The sequence below is a fragment of the Fusarium poae genome, chromosome 4 (genome assembly GCF_019609905.1).
Source record: "Fusarium poae strain DAOMC 252244 chromosome 4, whole genome shotgun sequence".
In the NCBI taxonomy this organism is placed as follows: Eukaryota; Fungi; Ascomycota; class Sordariomycetes; order Hypocreales; family Nectriaceae; genus Fusarium; species Fusarium poae.
Genome location: NC_058402.1, coordinates 436,055 through 459,936, shown reverse-complemented (window position 1 = coordinate 459,936; position 23,882 = coordinate 436,055). Strand labels below are relative to the sequence as shown.

Genomic DNA, 23,882 nt, shown 5'->3' with positions numbered 1-23,882 from the left:
TTAGCATCAAGTACTCTTCTCGGCCGACAGGGAATACAAACCGTTTTCATGTTCTTTTTTTAACTTGTTACTTGCGGGCTTCTCGGCAGGAGCGGCCCCAGTTCGACGTCATCTACGTCATCGAAGACTACATCATTCCCTGCTTCATCTGGCGTCACTATCAAAGAACAAGAGCGCAAACAATAAATCTATCAGGATTTAAAAATATTTTTGTTTGCTAAAGTCACAAGCATCTTCTCCTCCATTTCTGGTTCATTTCATTTTATCCTAATTATAGTAAAACCGCCGCAAAGATGCCTGGAGAAGTGATCGACCGACCAAACCCTGCTCCGTTGAATAGCTCACTTCCAGATGCGGTCCTGGACCTTGCAGCAAAGGCACCAAAGAAACAGCTAGACAAGAAGATCTCCCAGTCGCTCAACGATTTTCAACATGCGGCATGTTACATTGCGGGGTGTAAGTTGGGCTGCCTGGGTTTCTTGGTGCACATGGCTAATATGAACGTCTAGCTATGATCTTTTTGAGAGACAATGTTTTGCTTGAGAGAGACCTCAAGACAGACGATATCAAGCCTCGTTTGTTGGGTATTTGAATCACCTCCGCTCTTGCTAAGACTTAGCTAACGTTCAAAAGGACACTGGGGAACATGTCCCGGTATCATTCTGGTTTGGTCTCACCTAAACCTCCTCATCCGCAACCAAGATCTGGAAATGATCTTTGTCATTGGACCCGGTCACGGTGCTCCTGGTGCTCTCGCATCGCTCTGGCTTGAGGGATCTCTTGAACGGTTTTTCCCTCAAAAGTATGGCGTCAACAAGGATGGACTGCGAAACCTCATTACCGGGTTTTCGGTTCCTGGTGGCTTTCCTAGGTAAGACATGTCCGAGATTTGAGTCACTACCAAGCTAACTCGTTCAGCCACATCAACTCTGAGACACCAGGATCCATTCACGAGGGTGGTGAACTAGGTTACTCTCTGGCTGTTTCCTTTGGCGCAGTCATGGATAACCCAGACCTGATTGTGACCTGCCTTGTCGGAGATGGCGAGGCCGAGAGTGGCCCGACTGCAGCGTAAGTTAGTCCCAGCGAAGTATCACATCTGCTAATTGTGTAGTGCCTGGCACTCTATCAAGTACATCGACCCCGCTGAGTCCGGAGCTGTCATTCCTATCCTCCACGTCAACGGCTTCAAGATCAGTGAGCGCACCATTTTCGGATGCATGGACAACAAGGAGCTTGTCAGCCTTTTCTCTGGTTACGGTTACCAGCCTATCATCGTGGAGACCCTGGAAGAGATTGATGCCGAGCTTGCTGGTGCACTCGAGTGGGCTGTTAGCGAGATCAAGAAGATCCAAAAGGCCGCGCGGGATGGAAAGCCTATCACCAAGCCACGCTGGCCCATGATTGTTCTCCGTACACCCAAGGGCTGGACGGGCCCCAAGAAGGTCGACGGCGAGTTTATCGAGGGATCCTTCCACTCACATCAGATCCCCGTTCCTGGAGCCGGCCAGGATGAGGAGCATGTCAAGATCCTCCAAGACTGGTTGAAGACTTACGACACAGACCGCCTACTCAAGGATGGAAAGCCCATAGAAAGTATCACGGATATCATTCCCCAGAAAAACGAAAAGAGACTTGGACAGCTGAAGAAGACATACGACCCACACCAGCAGCTGCAGCTCCCTGACTGGAAGTCCTTTGGAGTTGAAAAGCTGTCGGAAGACAGCTGCATGAAGCAAACTGGCAACTTCTTGAACCAGGTCATTAAGGAGAACCCCAAGAGCTTCCGCATCTTTTCTCCCGATGAACTGGAGAGTAACAAGCTAAGCGCGGTGTTTGAGAACACTGGCCGAAACTTCCAATGGGACGAATTCTCTCGCGCACAGGGTGGTAGGGTTATCGAGATCCTTTCTGAGCACTGCTGTCAGGGTTGGATGCAGGTAAGAGTCGCAGGATATTAGATCGGCCATCATTATTGACCTTCAATAGGGCTACACACTTACCGGCCGTACTGCGCTATTCCCTAGCTACGAATCCTTCCTTGGCATCATCCACACCATGATGGTCCAGTACTCCAAGTTCAATAAGATCGCTCGTGAGACCAACTGGAGAGGCGACCTTAGCTCAATCAACTACATCGAGACCAGCACATGGGCACGCCAGGAACACAACGGCTTTTCACACCAGAACCCATCATTCATCGGATCCGTCCTTAACCTCAAGGCTGATGCTGCTCGTGTCTACCTACCTCCCGATGCCAACTGCTTCCTTAGCACTATCCACCACTGCTTGGGTTCAAAGAACTATGTCAACCTCATGATCGGCTCTAAGCAGCCCACCGCTGTCTTCCTGTCCCCTGACGAGGCTGCGGAACACTGTCGAAAGGGTGCCAGTGTTTGGGAGTTTGCGTCAACTGACAGCGGAAAGGAACCTGATGTTGTGATTGCTGGTATCGGTGTTGAGGTAACTTTCGAGGTTGTCAAGGCTGCCGAAATCCTGCGCGACTGGATCCCAGACCTTCGAGTCCGCGTTGTCAATGTTACCGATCTTATGGTACTCGCTGCCGAGACGCGCCATCCTCACGCACTCAGCCGAGCCGACTTTCTCGATATGTTCACCGAAGACAAGGCGATTTGCTTCAACTACCACGGATACGCCGCCGAACTTCAAGGCCTTCTATTCGGACGTCCTGGCTTGCACCGTATGACCGTCGAGGGATACAAGGAGGAGGGTAGCACCACCACGCCTTTTGACATGATGCTCCTTAACTGGGTCAGTCGATTTGACGTTGCCAAGCGCGCACTCAAGGGCGCCGCCGAGACCAACGACAAGATCAAGGCCAAGCTTGACGAGACTCTGAAGAAGATTGATGGCCGAGTTGAGGAGGTTAGACAGTATATTGCCGAGAACGGCAAGGGTAAGTTTTCTCGATCCCTCTCGGTCCCCCAACGTATACAGTACTAATACTCCATCAGACCCCGAGGACTTGTACGATATGCCCAAGTTTTAGACTTGTGAGCCAAGATGAAGGAATGAAAATTATGCCCTGAAGAGATGAAACCGGGATTATGATCTCACGATAGTTATGCATTTACTTAATAATATAATAAACGTTCTTGGTAAACGTTAGAGGGTACCCAACGTCGACCTCCAAGTTTTAGGATATAAAAACAAACAGCGTAAGGACTGACCTAAGTAGCATAAACTGTCCTACTACCTCTCCCCTTGTACTTCCAACGACCAATTTCTAGTGCACTGATGATGCCACATGAATATGGGCCATTAGGTTCGTCCAAGTGATGGAGACCCGATTATACCACATATGTATGTAAAAGCATGCAGACAAGTTGCCCACATTTGGGTTGCGTAGTAGGAAACTGTCTGTAACAGAGTCCGGCCAGTAATGGCTGATGCATACAGGTTGAGGGCGAGACTACAGACAGTGTTTAGTAGACACGACTCACCCATTGAGCTGGTTTCTCACGCATTCGACCCCAAGAGATTCTGCTGGACAAAAATGCTTCCATTGTTGAAGTAGTTCATTGAATCTATAGAATGCAAAGACGGGTCAAAAACTAATGATGTGATAGTTTACACAGTGGAATCCCCCCTTTTCTCCATTCTGTGACCGATTTACAATTTTCATTTTTGGATCCACTCCTCGACTATTGGAGGCGACTTGCTGACGACCCAACAGGAGGTGCAAGCTCAAAGACAGTAGTTTCCTGGATTATAATAGTCCCAAGTAGGTACTACTTTGTAAGCCGATGTTTTCGGAGCTGTGCCGTTTGTTTCGGGGCGTTTCGGGGCTGTGCCGTTTGTTTCTGGACGGCTCTTTGCTCTCAACTGTGCTCGGTACAAAATGCCTGCCATTGTAGGAACATCCGTGTAGCGGTCAGACCCAGATTTTTCGATCTGCTCATCGTCGTCTGTTGTGTGGCTGTTCGTCTTTTCGGTGTCTCCATTTCTGGATGTACTTGGCTCTGATACCATAGGAATTGGACCCGCCGTGACAGTGCCATTGACTGTGCATTTCTTCGCGTGTTGATGCAACTTGTCGTAAAATGCCTTCAATCTTTGGGTGTTCAAAGTGTTCAGTTTTTCCAAATGACTCTGTTCAATAGTAGGCTCTTGGGCATCCTCGGTCGACATCTGTACAGCATCGCGCTGAACAGACTTTCCTTTGGATTTGGCATCTACGTTCCAGCTGCTCATCTTCCGTTGCATTTTTGTCTGAGATTCGTACCTGGCTCTTGCATCCTCATTCAAGGCGTGTATCAGGGTCTCTCTGTCAGGACACAATTCGAGATACTTCTTGGCCCGCCATTTGGCGTCCATCATGACAGACGTTTCTTGAGATCCAGTAGAATCTTTGGCCATACCCCAGTAAGATGCAGGCTTCAAAGGTATGGTAGAATCGAAAGATGATTCAGAATTGGAAGGTGCAGACTTGGAAGATGGAGACTTGGAAGATGGTTGCAAGAGGGAATCGACGAGAGTTTTGGATCCTTCCTTGCGATTATGCTTGAAGACGCTGTAGTAAAATGATTCATAGCGTTCAAGAAGGATCTGGTCTTTGGTATAGGTACCGCGCTTCCTGTTGTTTGTTAGCCTTCAGTCTCTGCTAGTGTCGAGTCACATACTTCTTCTCTTGAGCTTCCCACAGAGCCTCGACCTCCCGTGCCTTGGTAAGTGAGTCTTCCGCATTTTGGTATGCGACCTTGAATGAAGGATCACGAGAGTACAATATTTTGTAAATCCGACATGCTCTGTCTGCATGGTCAAGACCGAAAGGGTAGAGGCCAAGCATGGAGTAGATAGGAGCGGAGTCTTTGATGGGCATGAAAGGGTAGCGATTCACGAGATCTTCGGCCATGGTCTGAGCTGATATAAGCTGTCCCTGGTCGAATTGATCGAAGATTTTGGCGCATTCGGCCTTCAACACGTCTTTGGTATGTTAGAAGACGCCGCGACGATGATATCAGTCAAACTTACTGGGATCCAACTGTTTGCTGTTCGGAAAACCCGTCCAGTAACCGGAATGCTTCTCGATAGGCTGGTTGTGACGCTGGGTTTGTGACTTGTTGTATGACCCGAATGACGCCCCGGATGACTCCCCAGATGACTTGATAGGTGGTTTGTTGGATGGCCAGGATGACCCGTAGGGTGACCCGTGTAAAGTCATGATTCTGATGATGATGATGGACAAAACTTAATCAGTAGATGTTTGATGGAAGAAGTTGTGATAATGCAGAGTTGACATTCGAAAGAGGACAGAGGATGGGGTTTTATGAACACGCTGCGCTCTTGCCCCTTCCATTTCTTTCTTGGTGAATTTGGCAAGAGGGGGTTCCGAGCAAAGTCTATTCCCGCAAGGAAGGTGGCGAAGCATTGTGATTGAGACTCTATTCGACGCCTTCCTTATGTCAAAGTCAAAATGAAACCATCATCTTGATTGTGCAGGTGGCATCTCGGCGAGGGTTTGTTGTTGCCACCGGAAAAGAAGCTGATGGAATTCCTGAATGTCAACATGAACATCTCGGGTGAGCAACCAGTTGCTTATCTAAATATGGTATTATTGTCTAAGCTTTAGTACGCCTAAATCCCAACCTCTTAGTTCAAACCCTACTTACTCAGCCCATCAGACTCAGGAGGTCCCTTGTAGACATGTCTAGCATGCACAACGTACCAAACCGCTGAGATGGCCATGAAGCCAAAGAAGACAACAACAGCATAGTTCATCGTGGCAGCATTAACAGGGATTGCAACGGGTAGGGTAAAAAGAAACATCTCAAAGAGAATCCATGCCACAGCTACAACATTGATAATCCACCCGAATTTATTTCCAAACGTCCAAGGGGCCGTGTTAACACCAGCACGACGGGTTAGCATAGACAAGAAGATGGGAATTGCGTACGAGGCCGCAAGTCCAATAACACCCACCGCGATAAAGGCGTTGAATGCAGAGCTTGAACCAAGGTAAATAAGACCGAGAAGCATTTCAATGATCGTGGTCAGGGTAAGAGCCATGATAGGTGTACCATGTCTCTTATCAACCTTGGACCACACTCTGGAAAGAGGAATAGCTCTATCACGCGCAAAAGCCCATGTCGTTCGGGAAGCAGCGACAGTGATAGAGATTGAGCAAAAGAGTGTCACGATGAGAACCAATACGACAAGGGCCATAGCGCCAGCTTTGCTTCCCGTGACTCGGTAGAAAATGACTGGCAAGACTTGGGCGAGTGGTGCTTCTAGAAGTATCTCCAGAGGAGGCAGTGTGGCGCAAATGGGGATGATCTATGGATGGTCAGTTGACGACTATACCCGCGTGTCCAAAACTTACAAAGAATAAGCCTGCAATACAACCAACAGGGATGCAAAGAGACATTGCCCTAGGAAGTTTCACGGTGACATCGCCGCATTCCTCAGCCATGGCTGTGATCATGCCAATAGCAGAGAACCTAAACGCGTCAGAACGACACTGATCACCCCAGAAACGAAACTCACGTATAAGCTGAAGGCAAAGCTCCAACCCAGAACCCAAAGTTTCCCCATCCTGACAGGTTTGGATCAAAGTGTCCCTTTATCAAAGTCAGTTTACGTACATCCATTAGCACCGCAATACTCACAAGCGTGTAACTCGGTGAGTGTCTCCCATCCTTTGCCTCAGTCGACAGATACACACAGGCAATAAAGATAGTAATGGCCGTAAATGCGGCACAAAACGTATCAACTGTTGGAAGAAACTTATTTCCAAAAGCGACGATTACCCAGGTGAATACGCAGAGACCGTAAAAGATGAGCACAAGCTTCCATGGTTGCCAATCGTATTCCGGAAGGAAGATGCTGATACCACCAGCTAGTAGTGAAGCGAAGCCAAAGTTGACTGATAGTGTAATAGTCCAATTACCAACGAGCCATGTCCACCCTGTTATGAATGATAGAACCGTTCTGTATTTTGGTGAAGCGATTTGGAAGGACCAGTAGTAGGGACCTGCGGACGTGGGCCATCGAGCGGCGAGTTCGCCAAGGGAAATGGCGATACATTCATCGAGGATACAGACGACGATCCAACCGAGAAACATGGATAGTTGGCCACCGCCATAGACGGCATTAATGAGAGGTGCACCGAAACCATAAGGGATCTATCAAATTTAGTGCATGCTACTCATAATTTTGAGACAGCAAACTCACAGCAGCAATTGCTAGCGATTGGAAGAGAAGAGTAAACATGGAACGATTCCTTTGAAGTTCAGGCTTGTAGCCCAAAGCTGTGAGATCAGCAGCATCGCCGCTTTGAGACGCTCTCTCAACATGTTTAGGCTCGGAAGAGCCACCCAAGCTTCCTTTATCCGAAGCCAGACTCATATTGATAAAAGTGAAACAATCGAGATAGAATGAAGAGCTGTCTGAGTTGACAGAAGCGTGTCCCAACACAGGACCGCGTTGTATTTAAATTGTGACGCCTCCATTATAGTGACACCTACATCGGTTAGATTCAATGGCATCTAGAGCCTGTTATCACGAACTTCCTTGTCACTGTCCAGGATGTAGCTTAGCTCTAAACGCCCCCCCATTGTTTCCCCAGATTCTCGACAGGGAGATTTTTACCTAGAGAGTCTTAGCTTGAAGAGCTATCGAGGGTAGGTTTTACCCCGCTCTGATACATGAGACCAATTGATGATGCGCGCAAGGGTTGATGAGGAACTTGGGTTGCGGCAACTCAGCCCTGATATGGAAAGGTGTGGCTCTGACAAGGGCAGAGATAAGGCATCAGAATATGGGCGACAACAGTTGTCGATGAGCGGAACAGGATATTGGTATCCATGCCCGAATATGGAAATGAGCTTGATCATCCCCGATACATCCGTGAGAATGATGGGAGATCAACTCGTGGTCAAGGTAAATATCAATTCATGTAACTGGGCCCTTATCTCGATCAGAGGCAGTCTCGTACTCTGGGTTTATTACCATGTAGCCGACACATTGAATATGGTGTTGTCTCACTATCGTCGTACAAAAGATAACCTGCCGTCTCTCCCGTGAAACGATAACAGGCAGCAGCTGGACCATGACTAGACCTCTGGAGCCTATCCACCATGAAAATCTAAGCCTTGTTTACATCAATAGGTGTTTGTTGAAGAGAATCTTCAGTCATTGGGACATGGCTCGCCCTAGAGGCTCTTCCGTATGTACGTCGCTATCTCAATCTGCAGCTCACTCCTAGAGACAGTAAAAATTTGAAGGCGTCAAATAGATAACGCCGGTGAAGCAGAGAACCAGCCATCATTAACCCCGTTGTCGATACAGGGTAACAGACAGGGCCACCTAACGTTACTCACTCGCACTTACAAACTTGACAGCCACAACAGGACTGTTTGGCCCTTCACTTTGTTGATGACCGTTGGTCGCGTCGTTTCAGCATGTTCCTGACGCTTGTCATGAAAGAGGGACTGTTACATACCGTTGATGCCCGTCTTGGCAGGTTCCTCGCCCAGATTTCCCCACGATTGAGATCAGCCATGACATGTGCGGGCTGATAAGTCCGTCTATACCCAAACAAGACAAAAACTCCCGGTTACTCTGCACTGTTTTGGAGACCTGCAGGGTTTGATAGGGAGTTGCTGTGATTGCCATGATCATGGGACTGGTCATAAACAACCCCCAAAGGCGAGGACACCCTCATACTCTTGGCATGCTTATCTTGGCTAAACATAGACCATAGAATTGGTCAAGATAATTGCCTTTTTCGTTCATGTTAACCTCGACCACACCTATCAACGAGCGCCAAAGCAATGTAAACATGTTTCCAACCGGGAATTGGGGATTGTGGCCTATCTCGGTCATCAACAGTTGACAGTTGGTAATTGAACTACTAATGATATTCTTCTTCCAAAGTGATAATTAGATCCTTCTATCATAACATTTACAAAAATAGATGTTCGGGTTCAACGTCTAAACTTCACGGAATACGACTGGAGAGATGCATCGTCGCATGCAGAGGTATTACGAGACGGAACCGTTTTTGAAGTACATATGTGCAGATAGAGGTCCTAGTTGCAGAACCAACTGTTCCTTAGTCGAACAATTCTGTTCATTTCAACACAGTTGTGGCGTCGAGTTGGCTGAGAGATATTTGAGACATGTTGATATCTGGATAGCTCCTCTTGCATCGAGTATTTCATGACAACTGCCGAGTTTGCCTCGTAAACTTATCCTTCATCTGTGTGCATTCCAAATATACGCATCTTTAATTAATCACCCCCCAGCTCGTGCAAGTTTACAATAGCAGTGCTCATGTTCTGCCATAGATTTCAAGACGCCATCATTACTCATTCCATCATATCCATAGACCCAACCCTTTACCAAAACGCCAAGAATAACACAAACTAAAACTTGGGCATTGTTCTCCTTGTCTTTGATCCTGAACCATTGAGCAAAAAGTAAACAGGCAGAAACAACAAAGACCCCATTATACACAACCAAGTGCTATACAACTGCCAAATCCTCCACAAGAAGGGACCTAGTCCAGGACACAAGAACTGAATGCAGTCATTGACGGGGTACAAATCTTCCTGGCTGGCGATGTAGTACTTTGGGCTCTGTCGACGAGGTTTTGTATCGTCGGGCGCTTCGTCCTCATCTGAAGATGATTCGGGCGATAGTTGGGTGAGTTGTAGAACTGAGACGAGTCGTACTGGTGCTTTGTAAAGAGGCACAAACCAGAGAGCAAAGGTTTGGCGGAGCGAGACGTAAAGAAGGCCACTTTTTTGATCAAATGCTGGGGAACTGTTAGCATTAAATAGATATTATAGACACATCTGCTCACCTGCCGAGTCCACCTGGATGTCAATGTGCGGACTTAGAGTACGGTACCATCGGTAGATTCCCAGTATCAATTGGATAGATTCAAGACCGCCTGCAAGAGGAGCTTGTCCTTTCGATATGGATGGAACGTGACAGAATGGGTGTGTGAATGAAGCGTTGGGGAGAAAATATTCTCTTAGAGCAGACTCTTGGACATCTGGTGCACCTTGGGTGAGCGACTTGATGACGCCCCCGATTTCTTTGACTGTGATGTGGTTAGTAGTCAATTGGGGTCATTGTAACCATAACTCTTACCTGGATGTTCCATTTTGAGTTTATTATGAGTGAAGGTGTTGTGTAGAGGTCTCAATGGCTGGTTAATATTTTGTGAATAATGCCTGCTTAGGTGGATGAGCTGGAGTTTATAGAGCAAGGTGAGGCCTAGAAATAAATGATATGATTCGAGGCTGGAATGATCAAGTTATTGTTGTTTCAGCCATGTTATCAATGATCTGATCTGATCTTCATATCACTATCAATATTTATCCAACTTAACCTTGGAATTTGAATCATTGACTCGTCATTGTCATATCACATTTGACATGTGAAAGATTGACGTCATGATAACCAAAGCAACGAGACCAATTGAGTTTCACATGAAAACACCAGAGACAGATTCTCAATCACAATATTCCTCATTCTTCAACAACCTCACCGACTGTTGCCATCATGCCTCTCAACTCAGGCCTCGTCAATCCAATCTTACATCCTCTCATCTTCATCTTCCAAATCTTCCAATGGATCACAGCTAAACTCCTCTCACCCAAACCACCCAGTGAAAATGCAGACCTGGGACGAAACAGACCTAAAATCGCTGTAATTGGCGCTGGTATCACGGGTGTTACTTCTGCTGCTCATTGTATCGGACATGGCTTTGACGTTGTAATTTTCGAAGCTGGGTCGAAGGATAATGTGGGCGGTATCTGGAGTGTAAGCAATCAACTACCCATACTCAAGGGCAAAAACTAATTGTATTGACAGAGAGTCAATGAAACATCTGGACTCCAAATCCATTCGTTAATGTATCGTTTCCATCCTTCTGTCCAGTGGAACCGTGGATACCCTGATCGTCAGCAAATCCTCAGTCAGGTCAGACAGCTCTGGGAGCGCTATGGACTCAAAGAGCGTACTCGCTTCAACACCAAGATTGATCGTGTTTACCAAGACGAACATGGAAGATGGATCGTCAACAATCCTTCTCTCGGTCGCTTTGGTGGTGTCATCGCTGCTGTTGGTACTTGTGGTGCGCCCAAGATGCCCAAGATTCCTGGCATGGACAACTTTAAAGGTCCCATCTACCACTCTAGTGATTTGACTGGGTACGTATCCTGCAGCAACAGAAGAACAAATACTGACTCGGCTTTAGAAAAGATGTCAAGGGTAAGAAAATGGCCATCATTGGCGGTGGTGCTTCTGCAGTAGAGTCCCTCGAATTCGCCTTTGCAGAAGACGCTGCCAAAGTAAGCATCGTCTCCCGCTCAGACAAGTGGATTATTCCTCGCAACATGTTTGTCGACGCTCTTCTCAGCTTCAACATATTCGGCCAAGAGACAGTTCTATCCTTCATTCCCGAGTTCTTCCTCCGAAAGCTCTTCTACAGAGATCTGGAGAACATTTCACCGGACAAGAGCCATGGCTTGTTCATGGAGACACCCATGGTTAACTCTGATGTTATGGATAAGCTGAGAGAGGGTAAAGCCGAATGGGTTCGCTGTGACATTGATGAATTTGTCCATGAAGGAGTTCGTGTCAATCGACGTGCCAAGGGTGTTCCCCAAGGTGGTCCCGGCCATGAAGAAGTTATCGACGCAGACATTGTCGTCATGGCGACTGGTTTTAAGAGGCCCTCTCTCTCTTTCCTCCCCGACGATTGCTTCAGAGAGCCATATCCACCACCAAACTGGTATCTCCAGACATTCCCACCATCTCACCCTTCCATCTCAGCCATCAACTGCACATACGTCAACGCCATCGGGACGGTCGGTAACTGGCATATTGGAATTTACACTAGAATTCTGCTCATGTTTCTCATGGACCCCTTGTCTCGCCCCAGTCCGTTTTGGATGCAGCGCTGGATCGACTTGACAAAGACTCTCAAACTCACCAGCCCAACTGGTGCCTTTGACTTTTTTACTTATCTGGAACTTCTCTGGTGGTTCTTCTTTTGTGTTGTCATCAACCCTTTTCGATGGAAATGGGCCATCTTTGTCTTTTTCGGCGTTGGTTTTGGACTTCCCAAGGCTGTGGTAAGTCAAGAGGAGAGAATCACCAATGGAAATGGGTACCATGCTAGAGACGAAGGAACAAGTCTGTAATTCGTTTCTTTCACAACCCAACTTATTGGTCATCACATCATGAACAGTTGGAAAGACATAGATATGGGTAAAGCCATAATCTCGTAAATTGTAATAAATTATCATGATCAACATGAATACTGCGTTACATATGGCAAAATAATGTTTATCTAGTTCCATTAATCCTTTTAAAGCATAATCGCTAACTGTGAAATTGATCAAAGCCAATACTTTTGTTTTCGTAGCGCCATTTGAAAGTCGCGCCTGTAGTCCTTGAAATGTAATCGAAGGGTATGTTTTCTGTTCTTCGTGGACGTCCTCTCGTGTCAGACTTGCCGACATCATACTGTCCTTGAAGTGTGTTGAAACGCTCTATGTAGAGCGGCGCGGCGCTTGTGTTTATTTGTTCGTAAAGTTCATCGAGTCCCTGACTCTTCAAGTAGTTCTCCTACACCGCTTGGCCATATGTCACGACTGTTTCCCTGCTAACATCGATGCCATTGACACTGTGAGACCTTCTGGTGCTGAAACTGACAACAGCTGGTTCAGGCTTCTGGGTCAGAGAGGGACAACGATCAGCCGCGCTTTCAAAGCTGTCTACGTCTTGCCTGAATCCATCCGAGTCGACAGCAACACCCTGCTCGGGATCCCTGTACCACAAACGTGCCTCTTCATCGTGAGGACCATCTGACTTTCTGTGAGATAGTTCATATGAGTCGACGGCGTTTTGGCAGCCACTTCCCTTCTCCTGATTGCTGGAGCTGTTCTTGGGAGTCTTGTCCTGAGAACGGATCGTGGACTGGATAAGGAAGGGTATGTAGCGCTTGAAGAAAGGCTTGAGTGCGGGGAGCGAGATAACAAATATGCTCAGGTTGACCTCGAGGAAACTCAAGATGATCTGTGGCGGTAGCTCCCACGTGTAGTCGTCGCTCGTGATCATGGGAAGAGTGATGGTGAGTCGTCGTAGGGTGACACCGATGATGGAACCTCCTGTCGCAAAGAGAAATGCAAGACCGAGCTTTTGACTCATGGGAACTTGCAGAGGCTTGACAATCCGGAAGGGGATTATCATGAGAAAGAGATCGACTGCAACACTGCAGGCGATGAGATATATAGCGAGGATACTTAGATCAATGCACTTGTCCTGCTGGAGCGGATCAAAGGTCGCAGTTATAGGCCAACATCGGAAGATGACTAGCAGGACGTATGTGAAACTGTAGGCGCACACCAGAGCCATGCAAAAGTAAACGGCTCGGCGGACGATCTTGTCGATGGAGATTCGGAGATAGAATGAGAGGACGGAGAGTTTGGAAAGAACAATGCTGGCGCAGTAGAGTAGGTTCGAAGCAGTGCTGTACTGCCCGAACTTGGGGACATATGGTCGAATAGGGACATCCCATGTGTGATTTCCGACGCCAACGTCTAGTACTACTTGCTGTTAGATTAAAGGAAAATCACCAATTCAGTCAAAAGGATTCTACTTACGTGTAAGTGCCATAGCAAGAAAGCCAAAAGCGAAAACGAGACTTGCTATACATAGATCTGTCCAAATTAGCATGGTTATCCCTGCAGAAGTGACAGAATAAAGACTTACAGTCATCAACTCCCAGCGAACTCTTGACCACAAACTTTCTCGTGAGTATTCGAATAACGACAATGATGAACGCAGCACCAGTAGTCGCCACTCCAGCAGGCAAGACAGCGCCAGCACTGCTAGGCGGATTCTCAAGAGTCCTGACTTCTCCCGGCGGCGGCGACTCCATGAGGTACAGAGGTGGAATCATAGGGATGATGATTGGAGTAGCCATGGTGAGGAAAACAAGTTCCTTATATGTTGCAAGACGATCGGCGCCAAGAGGATATATAGTAGTAGTTGAAGAAAAAAGTAAAAGCGGCGTAGTTAAGTAGTATGTAACATGCAGACTTTTTATTTTTTTAATATAAATAAATGGGCACGGTGAGACCTGCAGTACATAGTAGTAGCACGACTCGGTAATGGCGATGAGAATAGGAAATGTGCAGAGGCCATCTCATCTCTTTATATACGGGACAAGGAGCAAGGTTCTAACTAACAAGAAGAGAGAGAGAGACAAGGCTGCCTCCAACTCCACCGAGATACAGAATCTACAGAATCTACAGGTAAAATTCATTGTGTGAGCAAGGATTTCTATTCGTGTCTATTTTTCTTCCTCGACATGGTATACTATCTCTATCCTGTTACATACGACCAGACCATTTAACCGAGCAAAACCGACAAGAATCGTTCGACTTAGCAGAAGAAAAAGTGACATCTCACTTACAAAAAGCAGAATGGGACAAGGTATTGGATAACCAGAGGCGAAAAGAAAGAGGAAAAAGAAAGAATAGATACAGAGACACCTCTTATTGCTTTTTTGTCTGTTGCAGTTCTCCATTTTGTAGCGTCCTCGTCTAATGTAACTAGTATTATAGTAACCCTGTCTATATAAGCGAGCCTTGGCAAAACCCAAGAGGATATTCTCTCTCGTTTAGATGTGGGGGAGAAAAGAAGGAGACGTTGGTTATTCAGTAGCTGATTGATCCATCGCAGACTCTCGTTTCGTGTCCTTGTTGAAGAGTTAAAGTTCCGCTATGGACTAATATCCTCTTGAAGTAAAAAGTTAAAAGATTTCGGAAGCCTACGAAAAGCAAAATCGTATTGTATGGCCTCAATTTCCACGAGTGAGCCAGTTAGAACGCTGCATGTCTCACCGGTTTGTTTCTTTAAAACCCGGTTATCGAGTAACCCGGTATTGAGATGTATGTCACTGCAGCAATCACAGTCCAACCGACCAACTGCAGATGACAAGAAGGTTGTTGAGCTTGTATGTACTACACATCTCACGTGAGTCAGCTTTGGTGTTTGATGTCCAGGGGTAGGGATTTTTCATGTATATGATGCATCGCCGGGTAGGTAGTTTGTAGCATCTCTAATGGATATATGGCAAGGGTTGAGAGTCTTGTGGAGGATCTACTCTTTTTGGTGGATAGCAATTGGAAGCGCTTGATAGGAGGAGACGAATTGTGAGAATGTTCATGTTTGTCAGTATTTTTCTTTTTTCCCTTCGGAGGTCTTCCATATCTACAGTCTGTCGCCGCTCGATTGCGTGTTCACGAGTGTTGCTTCTTTCGTGTCTTTGCCAATAGAGATGATCTCCATCCATTGCCTTGGAAGCAGTTGTCATGATCATTTAAATAACCCGTCCAAGACCTGGAGCTTCACTGCTTTCCAAACTGTAGGTTAAAATTGACCTGATACAAGTTCAGACGAAAGAGCCCGATCTAGATAGAAGACGTGGCTTGCTACCAACATGAACTGTCTCCTGTCATGATAACTCATCACTTGTCTAAAGAACTATTCTCTATTCCCACATGTCGAGTCTTCCGGCTCACGATTACCAAAAACAGATAAGCTGCCATTTATTTTTATCGTTTCTTTTTCCTCTTGTAGTCAGCATTGTTTATACCCCTGTAATGGATCTGGATGCATTGACACACTCGATCTTGAATGGCTCTTGGCCCTGACAAACTACCCTGTTCCTGGTTTTTGCATGCGAAACACTTTTTGTCCTTTTTGCACAGACATTTCTTTCCTTTGTTGACCTTGTTAATTTGTAATCTATCTCGATTTGACGGCGTGTTGCTGGTTTGATCTCGCTTTGACTCTGCACTCTAACTGCCGCAGCTTGAAGAATACCGGCAATGCTATAGATTGTCGATCCAATATGTTCCCAGTTTCTAGACGTCATCTGTACAAGCCCATCATAAGTCATGGCATAGCTATTATGGTCAACTATTTGGCAGGCACTGATAACATCCACGTTCGCTCCCAGGGACTGTTCTCTTTTGCCCCAACACCAGACTAGAATATCTAGGCGATGCACAAGTACCGTACAGAACAGAGTAGTAGTTGTCTCTGATCGCGAAGCCAAAAGTGGTCAAGTCCTACTGACCATGGAGGTTGGATCATACCATGGGAAACTTGGCTGTGGAAATTCCAAAAAGCAAATAACTAGAACACACTCCATTCATCAAGTGAAGCTGACATGTTGCCAAGCTCAAAGCCACCACCACAAACTGGTCTGTGGTTACATGCAGGTACAATCGCAAACAATGTCTCAGCTTCTTCTTCCTTCTATGCGCATTGAGGTTTATATCACCTCACACCATACATGACTCTATTCTTATCATGGACATATTTTGCTCGACGCCTCATCTATGCTTCATTCAATGATTCCCAGTATGAGTGGAGTAGACAAAGAACCGTTGATCAAACCGTCGCGGCCCGCTCCAATAACCCTTGCTTGCAAAAAAAGACTCTTGTCAAATGTGGTAATTCCTTGAGAAGTCTAACTAGATAGTCAGACCATGGCTCGACCCAGGGTCCATATCGATGATGATGATGACGATGACAGTTGCCTTGTTTCTCTAACCTCATAAACTCGAGACATGTCACTCTCTGAATATCCTCTCTTGCTCGCAAGACCCAAGAAAATATGCCCAGTCATATTCTCATACCCACTTTCCTCGCAACTATTTCTTGACAAGGAAACCCCTGCCAGAAAATGCCCCCAAAAATGAACATTTTCCGGCCTAGTTACCGTGCTAGTCTAGTCTAGTCTATATATGCATTTGTTCTTGTCGACTCAAACCTCATGCAATCGATCGCAACGGTTTCCATTAACCAGATTCGATCGTGCATAAGGCATTTCTTTCATGTAACGACGTGGCCAGAATACGAACAGTGTTGATACATGACCAAAATGGATACATATTTTAGTAGCGAGGTCCCCTAGCGAGTAACTAGATTTCATCTATCATAAAGACCATGCAGCTTACTTACGACAAGTTCCAACCAAACTCGGCAGGCAACACAACACAATCAACATCACTTGACGAACTCATCATAGTGAAATAATTACACCTCTTGTTCTGTTCTTAGTCACGTCGTCCGCTATCCTTACAAGTCCAGCTCTTGGGAATTCCTTTCCTTCGGCTTACCTTTCTACTCTCGCTTGCTGGTGGAGAAACAGAAAAAAAATGCCAATTGATATGTCATGTTTCAGCTTTCCGACGAGGGTGTCATTCGGTGCTCGCTATTACATACCTTACTAATGGAACGCGTTCGCGCTTTGACAGCACCACTTTGAAGGAAACTAAGGAATTCACCGGGATACAGTACGAACCAACTAATGAGACTGAACCCCAAGAACAGGGTCAGGAGAGAGAGAGACCGTTGGGATCTACGCATGTGAAGAAGCCGACGCCACCAGATCAACTTGACTCGTGGCCTCTAAACCAGTCTTGGACTATAATTCTGCACGGTCGTGGATCAAGTTCGGTTACAGGGTCTACTACTACAAGTTAATTCATGATCATCCTGAAACTCGAGGTTCTGTATCCAATATCATCATGTAACCAACGCACTGTCCGCTGGAGTATTAATATTACATCCCGCTGCTAATGTACAGTTCTCATCATATACCTCATTGGGCTTTCGTCTACCTGAGCTTTACTCTCTCAACATCGAAACACGCAAGATATAGTATAATCAGTTCGTAATGTCATGCTTTCCCCATCATTTATACCATTCCGTGGTCAGTGCAGGTCATCTTCTTTGTGGTCATATAACGTGTAACCCGCCCAGTCAAAACTACTCCTCTTGGCTTCCAAAAAAGAAATATAGTCCCAGTCTAGACATCTTCTGTTCCTACTGCCTCGTAACCTCCGCGGTCTCGTCTACCCGTGATTGTCATTAAGCTCGGACTCTCGTACATGGCAGTGTAGTCAACCCTCTCGCCACCAAGCACTGCAGATCCGTTCTCTCGCTGGCCAAAAATAGGGGCAGGATCACACCAAAAGTCTTTGCAGTTGGTGAGGCAGCCCTTGCTGTAGGGGTTCTTCTTCTTGCGCTTGTTCTTGCCCGACACGGCACCGCGTCCAGTGATGGTCTCGATGAATGGATCGACACCAAGAGTACGACTCAGTGACTTGAGCATGCCACCCTTGTGCTTGTGAGAGTGAGCGGCAGGGGGTGCTGCAGCAGATAGAGATGGGTGGTTGGGATCCAGAGGTGCGCCAGTAGATGTGAGAGCGGTGATGTTGGTGCCATCGCGGATACCAAACATGTTCTCGTATGTGGTCATGGCCCTGGCGACCTGGATGAATTGAGTGAACAAAAGCATGGTGACCCAGAGTAGCTGCAAAGTGATCCAGACAGCCAGGATTGAAGTGTATGAGTCGGCGTTGATGTACTTGCAAAGGGTAGGGCTAAGAACATTGCAGGTTTCTGAAGCATTCTTGCTAATAGTGTCAAAGTCTAGAAAGAGCATCAGTATTGTATTGTGCATCCAATAGTTTGAACAACTTACAGTAGTACAATAACCAGTCATATGAGACAATACCCATAGTAAGCGAAATAAGGTAAAAGAAAAAGTGTCTATGGTTGTTGATACCAACACAGTTGTAGACCCATGGGCAGTGGCTGAAGCAGTTAGTATATAAATGACTTCAAAAGACAAATTGCTTACTGATCGTGTTTGGCAACGCATCGCTGACAGCGACGGCAGTGCTTACTCCGCAGAGGCGTCTGAATCATGCAAGTAACACAAAAGTTGGTCTCGTCGTATTTCCACTGGGCAAGGAGCTCATCAATAACAGCCTTTTGCTCAGCAATGCCGTTCATCTTGGGAACAAAACCGGGGTCGTATCTCATGCTGGCAATGTAGAAATACACAGTAAAGCCAAAGAAGATGGCAAAAAGGAGGTTGAGTAGGCCATGGCCTTTGCCTTCGCTTGCGCCAAGTGTTGTCGCAAAAAGGACTGTCGTCAACCAGTTTACACCCGTCCAGAAAAGTGTAGCGGCAAAGATGCCAGTTAACCAAGGCTACATCATGTTAGTGTTGATTCGTCACAACAAATCCATCGTTACATACCGTCTTGTGGAAATGTCGCATATCTGAAGGCGCATACTCCAACACTTGCTGAGCAACCCACTGAATACCATAAACAGCAGCGATTCCAAGGGGCACACCAATATACACGGGCGCACTCGACATGGCCACGAGCATAGCCCATACCAAAGCAAATGGCCAAATAAACAAAAACCTAGTAACAAAAGTCCTCTTGTCCTTCAAGAAGTAACTAGCACCGGGCCAGGGAGGCACCGCAGGGTGACCGTCCTCGTCGAAACCGCATTCCCGCAGCGCTCTGTGCCAGGCAACTTCGGTATTGAGCTCCTTGGCCGTCACAGAAGGAGTCTTGCCCGTCTGTGTCTTTGCAAATCGATCGGCACCGTACTCGATAAGTTTCAGGATGCACCCAGGACTTCCTTTGACCAGAGCCCAATGCAGCGCGGTGAAGCCTTGTTCGTCGGTCGCGTGGACGCTTGCGCCCCAGCGGAGGAAGAGATCGACGCATTGGGGAAAGCCTTTGTAAGCAGCCCACATCAGCGCAGTGTGGCCAAAGGTGTCGATAACGTCGACGGGAATCCCCTGATGCAAGAGAAGTACAAGGAGGAGGACGTTGCCATTGAATGTCGAGATGTGGAGAGTGTTGTAGCCTTGAGCATCGGTGATGAGCGGGTCGGCGCCGTGCTGGAGGAGAATATTGACGGTATAGTAATGGCATCGCTGGGCAGCCCATTGAAGAGGAGTTGCGACGGATTCGCCGCCTTTTCTGTTGATTTCGGCGCCGTGTTCGATTAAGAATTTGCACATCGCATATTGATTGTTAATCGCAGCCCACTGCAAAGATTGGTCAGCTCATCTTGGTCTCGGTCTCGGTCTCGGTCGCGTCGCTCAGCACTCACATGTAAGGGCGTGATACCCTCATCATCATGGTAGGTCGCATCGTACTCGCCCGACTCAAAGAGCTTCTCCATGGCCGGTACGTCTCCCACTCTAGCCACCTGCATAATATCATCCGCTTGGTTCTGGACATCTCCCGGCAGACTACCCATCTCAACCTCGCTGTTGAGCTTGGGCGTAGCAGCATTCGCCTTTCCCGACATTTGAATTGGCGCGGCTGATCCGGCTGATGTACTGGTGGTGTTTATGCTTGCCATGGCAATTGTGCCCATAGGCTAGGGCTCTCGTGCGACGTTGAATAAATAGGTAGGTACTAAGCTTATTTCACGTGGGGGAAGTGATGATTGAAAAGACGAGTTGGTTTATTCGTACAAGATAAACATTATCAATCAAGACGTAATAGAAAGGAAAAGAAAAGAGAAACAGCCAAACAAGACGAGAAAATTAAACTGGCTTGGCTGAGTCTTGGCTGAATTTTGAAGGAGAAAGCGTGGAGTAAGGCCTACGTATTACCTAGAAGCCGTGATGCCGAGCGCGGCTGAGCTTAGACCCTCCTTCTATTCCCCCTATGGAGAAGGCCGTCCGCCTTGAACTTTACTGGGCAGGCTAACATTTAATTGCAAAGCCAGGGTCTTTTGTGGCTGATTACGTCCCCTATCCATTTCTGTTGTAGTGACATTTTAGCTATTGGCTACTCCGTACAACGTCTAGTGGGTAGCAGAAGAAATGACCTCCTAAATATTGGGTTACAAAAATAAGTAGTCTAAGAGCTATAGTTTAAAGGCCACAAAGTGGCCCACTAATTTCGTCTCTTAGGCTTACAGCGGCCAATTTTTCTGATACCCTGAGGAACGTCCATTAGTATTCAATCTTGTGTGGCTGAGGCTGTGCGTAGTGGGGAGCCCGGTCTAGGAGCTCTCCGGTGGGCTGGCCAGATATCGTATTTCGCAGCTTCTATCAATTTGACAGCAAACGTTTTTTGCTTGGAAGCTGGCAACGTCATCCAAGCAATCGCAGAGCATACAACTAAACCTCCCAAGGATTCTCTCGTCCCTTGCATTGGCTCATCTGACTTTGATACCACGTCGCGACATCCACAGGCGCCAATCGGTGCCGCACTTCCATTCACCATGGCCAACTTTATCGAGGTCGTCGAGGCCATCATGACCCCCTCGCTCACCACCATCATCATTGGCGCTATCATTGTCCTCGGTGCTCCCATCATTCTTCACCTTCTCCTGACCGGCTCAAAGACATATACCGTCCCTCCCAGCGTCCTCCTCGTCGGTCCCGCCAACGCTGGCAAAACCTCACTCCTTACGCTCTTTGAGCGCGGCGCCACTGGTACCGAGACGCACACTTCTCAAGTGTCGCACGACGTCGAGCTCAACGCTTCTACCGATTCTGAGCACAAGCACTCGTACCGTAACCACGATGTTCACGACGGCACCTACACCAAGTTCCTTCTCATCGATACCCCCGGACATGGCAAGCTGCGAAACGTGGCTGAGGGCAAGCTGAACCGCACCGAGAAGCTCAAGGCTGTTGTCTTTGTCGTTGACGCTGCTGCTATTGGAGAGCCCGATGTTCTTGCGCCCACCGCTGCGTACCTCTACGATGTCCTGCTATTCTTGCAGAAGCGCGCCACCACCAACACCAAGTCCAAGACTTCGATCCCAATTCTCATCGCCGCCAACAAGATGGATCTCTTTACTGCGCTGCCATCGACTCTCGTCAAGACCAACCTTGAGGCCGAGCTGACGAGAATTCGTGCTTCACGAAGCAAAGGACTTTTGGATTCCGGTGTTGGATCCGACGATATCGGTTCTGAGGAACAGGATTCTTGGCTGGGCGAGTACGGTTCTTCCAAGTTCACCTTTAGCCAGCTCCAAGAGTTCGACATCGATGTCGATGTTCTCCCCGGAAACGTCACTGGCGATGGTCCTGGCGCAGACAAGTGGTGGTGGTGGATTGCTCAACGCATATAAGCGAACAAAGATTCACGAGCAGCAGGGGGTTCAATTGGATGACACAATTATATTAATGACATTTTTAATTTACGTACATGATTCCCGTCGCAAATGCCATGTAGATGTTGAGTCTACCGCCCAAAAAATGCAGTTCTATCAAACAAACTTATTCCACCCAAATAATCCATCTCTTTCTTCTAAAAGGTATCCTGGAACGCCAGACGTAAATGTCGTTGAAAACATGAGTACTCGTTCCTGTCCTCTCGCGAGGTTCTTTTCTTTCTCTACAACTTCTTGTTGACCATCCATGTGAGGAGATCAACCTTTGTGACGATAGCAATGGGCTGGGACAGAGACTTGGAGTCGTCGGACTTTTCAGTCACAACGGCAGCACTGTTCCACTCAAAGAACTTGCTGAGGGTGGTGAGGGGTGTGTCCTTTGTGATCTCGACAAACTGCCTGCGCTTGCCGGGGTTGATGGGAGAAGCAAACTCGCGAGGGTCGGTGACGATCTCATCGAGACGGGCAAAGTCGAACATGACGTCGGACACGGGGCTCTGGGCAGTGGCGCGGCCGCTGGAGATGTAGCTCAGGAGGTTACCCAGGGTGACGAGACCGACGAGCTTGGTTCCGCTGGCGGAGAGGACGGGGAGCTGGTCGAATCCCTTGTCGCGCATGGTCTCGATGGCCTCGGAGCAGGTAGAGGTGGCACCGACGGATGTGACGGGCTTGAGACGCAGAGCAGCAATGGTGGCGCCCTCGTAAGGGTCAGAGCTCTTCTTGTCGCCATTGCCGTTGACGGTCGACTCGACTCCGTTCACGGGGAGGAGGTTGTTGGCGGCGAGCCAGTCGTCGTCGGCGAACTTAGAGAGGTAGCTTCGGATGCTGTCGGGAAGGACAACAACGACAACATCACCCTTCTTGAAGCCGTACTCCTTGACGGCGAGAAGCATGGCGGCCATGGCGGAACCAGAGCTACCACCGACAAGGAGACCCTCCTCGGAGATGAGTCGGCGAGCAAGGTGGAAAGACTGTCGGTCATCGGTCTTGTACCACTTATCGACGATGTGCTGGTCGAGGACGTCAGGAATAAAGTCGTATCCAATACCCTCCACCTTGTAACCTTCGTTGACGTGGTCCTGGTTGAGGATCTCGGGCAGAGCAAGGATACTTCCGTGAGGATCGGCAGCGATGACCTTGATGTCCTGGTTGTGCTTCTTGAGACCGCGAGCAATACCAGTGATGGTACCACCAGTGCCAGCACCAGCAACAAGAGCAGTGATTTGACCACCAGTCTGCTCCCAGATCTCCTGGGCGGTACCGAACTCGTGAGCGTTGGGGTTGTCCACGTTGCTGTACTGGTCGAGGATGTGGGCGTTGGGAAGCTCCTTTTCGAGGCGTCGAGCGACACCGATGTGAGACTCGGGGGCGTCCCAAGCAGCCTGTGTAGGAGTACGGATAATGGTGGCGCCAAGGGCACGGAGGACGGAAACCTTTTCGGCCGACATCTTTTCGGGGAGAGTAATGATGGTCTTGTAGCCCTTGATGGCACCGACGAGAGCCAGACCGATACCGCTATTTCACAAAGTCAGCAAGGAAGTCAAGAGATTCTTTCATCAGTGGTCTTACGTGTTTCCACTGGTGGGCTCGATCAGAGTATCACCGGGCTTAATTCTACCACTCTTCTCAGCCTCCTCAATCATGCGCAGAGCGATTCTATCCTTGACGCTACCACCAGCGCTGAAAAGCTCAGGCTTAACGTAGACATCGCACTCGATACCCAGAGACTGGGGGATCTTGTTGAGTCGGACAAGAGGGGTGTTGCCGATGAGTTCAGTCGCAGAGTGGACTGTGGCAGCGCGAGGCAAGACGTGAGGAACTTGGGACGCCATATTTGATGATGTGTAGATCTGTATAGAAAGAGA

The 23,882-nt window shown here is 47.8% G+C and overlaps 9 protein-coding genes across 9 annotated transcripts; 3 read left to right on the top strand and 6 right to left on the bottom strand.

The window, feature by feature from the left end:
- Positions 1–293: 293 nt before the first annotated feature.
- Positions 294–3,010, top strand: FPOAC1_010257 (uncharacterized protein; the record flags this gene model as incomplete). The annotated part of the gene is made up of 7 exons (XM_044854651.1): positions 294–456; positions 510–584; positions 634–871; positions 919–1,071; positions 1,115–1,940; positions 1,990–2,917; positions 2,976–3,010. 7 exons carry the CDS (start codon positions 294–296, stop codon positions 3,008–3,010), a joined length of 2,418 nt encoding a protein of 805 aa, XP_044701964.1.
- A 698-nt stretch (positions 3,011–3,708) lies between these two features.
- FPOAC1_010256 (uncharacterized protein) lies at positions 3,709–5,185 on the bottom strand (the record flags this gene model as incomplete). The annotated part of the gene is made up of 3 exons (XM_044854650.1): positions 3,709–4,597; positions 4,644–4,947; positions 4,996–5,185. 3 exons carry the CDS (start codon positions 5,183–5,185, stop codon positions 3,709–3,711), a joined length of 1,383 nt encoding a protein of 460 aa, XP_044701963.1.
- Positions 5,186–5,625: 440 nt separating this feature from the next.
- FPOAC1_010255 (uncharacterized protein) lies at positions 5,626–7,368 on the bottom strand (the record flags this gene model as incomplete). The annotated part of the gene is made up of 6 exons (XM_044854649.1): positions 5,626–6,297; positions 6,344–6,461; positions 6,508–6,581; positions 6,630–6,928; positions 6,995–7,145; positions 7,195–7,368. 6 exons carry the CDS (start codon positions 7,366–7,368, stop codon positions 5,626–5,628), a joined length of 1,488 nt encoding a protein of 495 aa, XP_044701962.1.
- Positions 7,369–9,389: 2,021 nt separating this feature from the next.
- On the bottom strand, positions 9,390–10,135 carry FPOAC1_010254 (uncharacterized protein; the record flags this gene model as incomplete). Its single annotated transcript, XM_044854648.1, has 3 exons — positions 9,390–9,781; positions 9,830–10,072; positions 10,123–10,135. 3 exons carry the CDS (start codon positions 10,133–10,135, stop codon positions 9,390–9,392), a joined length of 648 nt encoding a protein of 215 aa, XP_044701961.1.
- A 401-nt stretch (positions 10,136–10,536) lies between these two features.
- Positions 10,537–12,182, top strand: FPOAC1_010253 (uncharacterized protein; the record flags this gene model as incomplete). Its single annotated transcript, XM_044854647.1, has 3 exons — positions 10,537–10,797; positions 10,849–11,186; positions 11,234–12,182. The coding sequence occupies 3 exons, from the start codon at positions 10,537–10,539 to the stop codon at positions 12,180–12,182; spliced, it is 1,548 nt and encodes a 515-aa protein (XP_044701960.1).
- A 427-nt stretch (positions 12,183–12,609) lies between these two features.
- On the bottom strand, positions 12,610–13,969 carry FPOAC1_010252 (uncharacterized protein; the record flags this gene model as incomplete). The annotated part of the gene is made up of 3 exons (XM_044854646.1): positions 12,610–13,589; positions 13,647–13,703; positions 13,756–13,969. The coding sequence occupies 3 exons, from the start codon at positions 13,967–13,969 to the stop codon at positions 12,610–12,612; spliced, it is 1,251 nt and encodes a 416-aa protein (XP_044701959.1).
- A 3,903-nt stretch (positions 13,970–17,872) lies between these two features.
- AKR1 (palmitoyltransferase akr1) lies at positions 17,873–20,259 on the bottom strand (the record flags this gene model as incomplete). The annotated part of the gene is made up of 5 exons (XM_044854645.1): positions 17,873–18,498; positions 18,551–18,663; positions 18,710–19,065; positions 19,115–19,924; positions 19,990–20,259. The coding sequence occupies 5 exons, from the start codon at positions 20,257–20,259 to the stop codon at positions 17,873–17,875; spliced, it is 2,175 nt and encodes a 724-aa protein (XP_044701958.1).
- Positions 20,260–21,117: 858 nt separating this feature from the next.
- On the top strand, positions 21,118–21,975 carry FPOAC1_010250 (uncharacterized protein; the record flags this gene model as incomplete). The annotated part of the gene is made up of 1 exon (XM_044854644.1): positions 21,118–21,975. The coding sequence occupies one exon, from the start codon at positions 21,118–21,120 to the stop codon at positions 21,973–21,975; it is 858 nt and encodes a 285-aa protein (XP_044701957.1).
- A 266-nt stretch (positions 21,976–22,241) lies between these two features.
- Positions 22,242–23,849, bottom strand: FPOAC1_010249 (uncharacterized protein; the record flags this gene model as incomplete). Its single annotated transcript, XM_044854643.1, has 2 exons — positions 22,242–23,532; positions 23,587–23,849. 2 exons carry the CDS (start codon positions 23,847–23,849, stop codon positions 22,242–22,244), a joined length of 1,554 nt encoding a protein of 517 aa, XP_044701956.1.
- Positions 23,850–23,882: the final 33 nt, after the last annotated feature.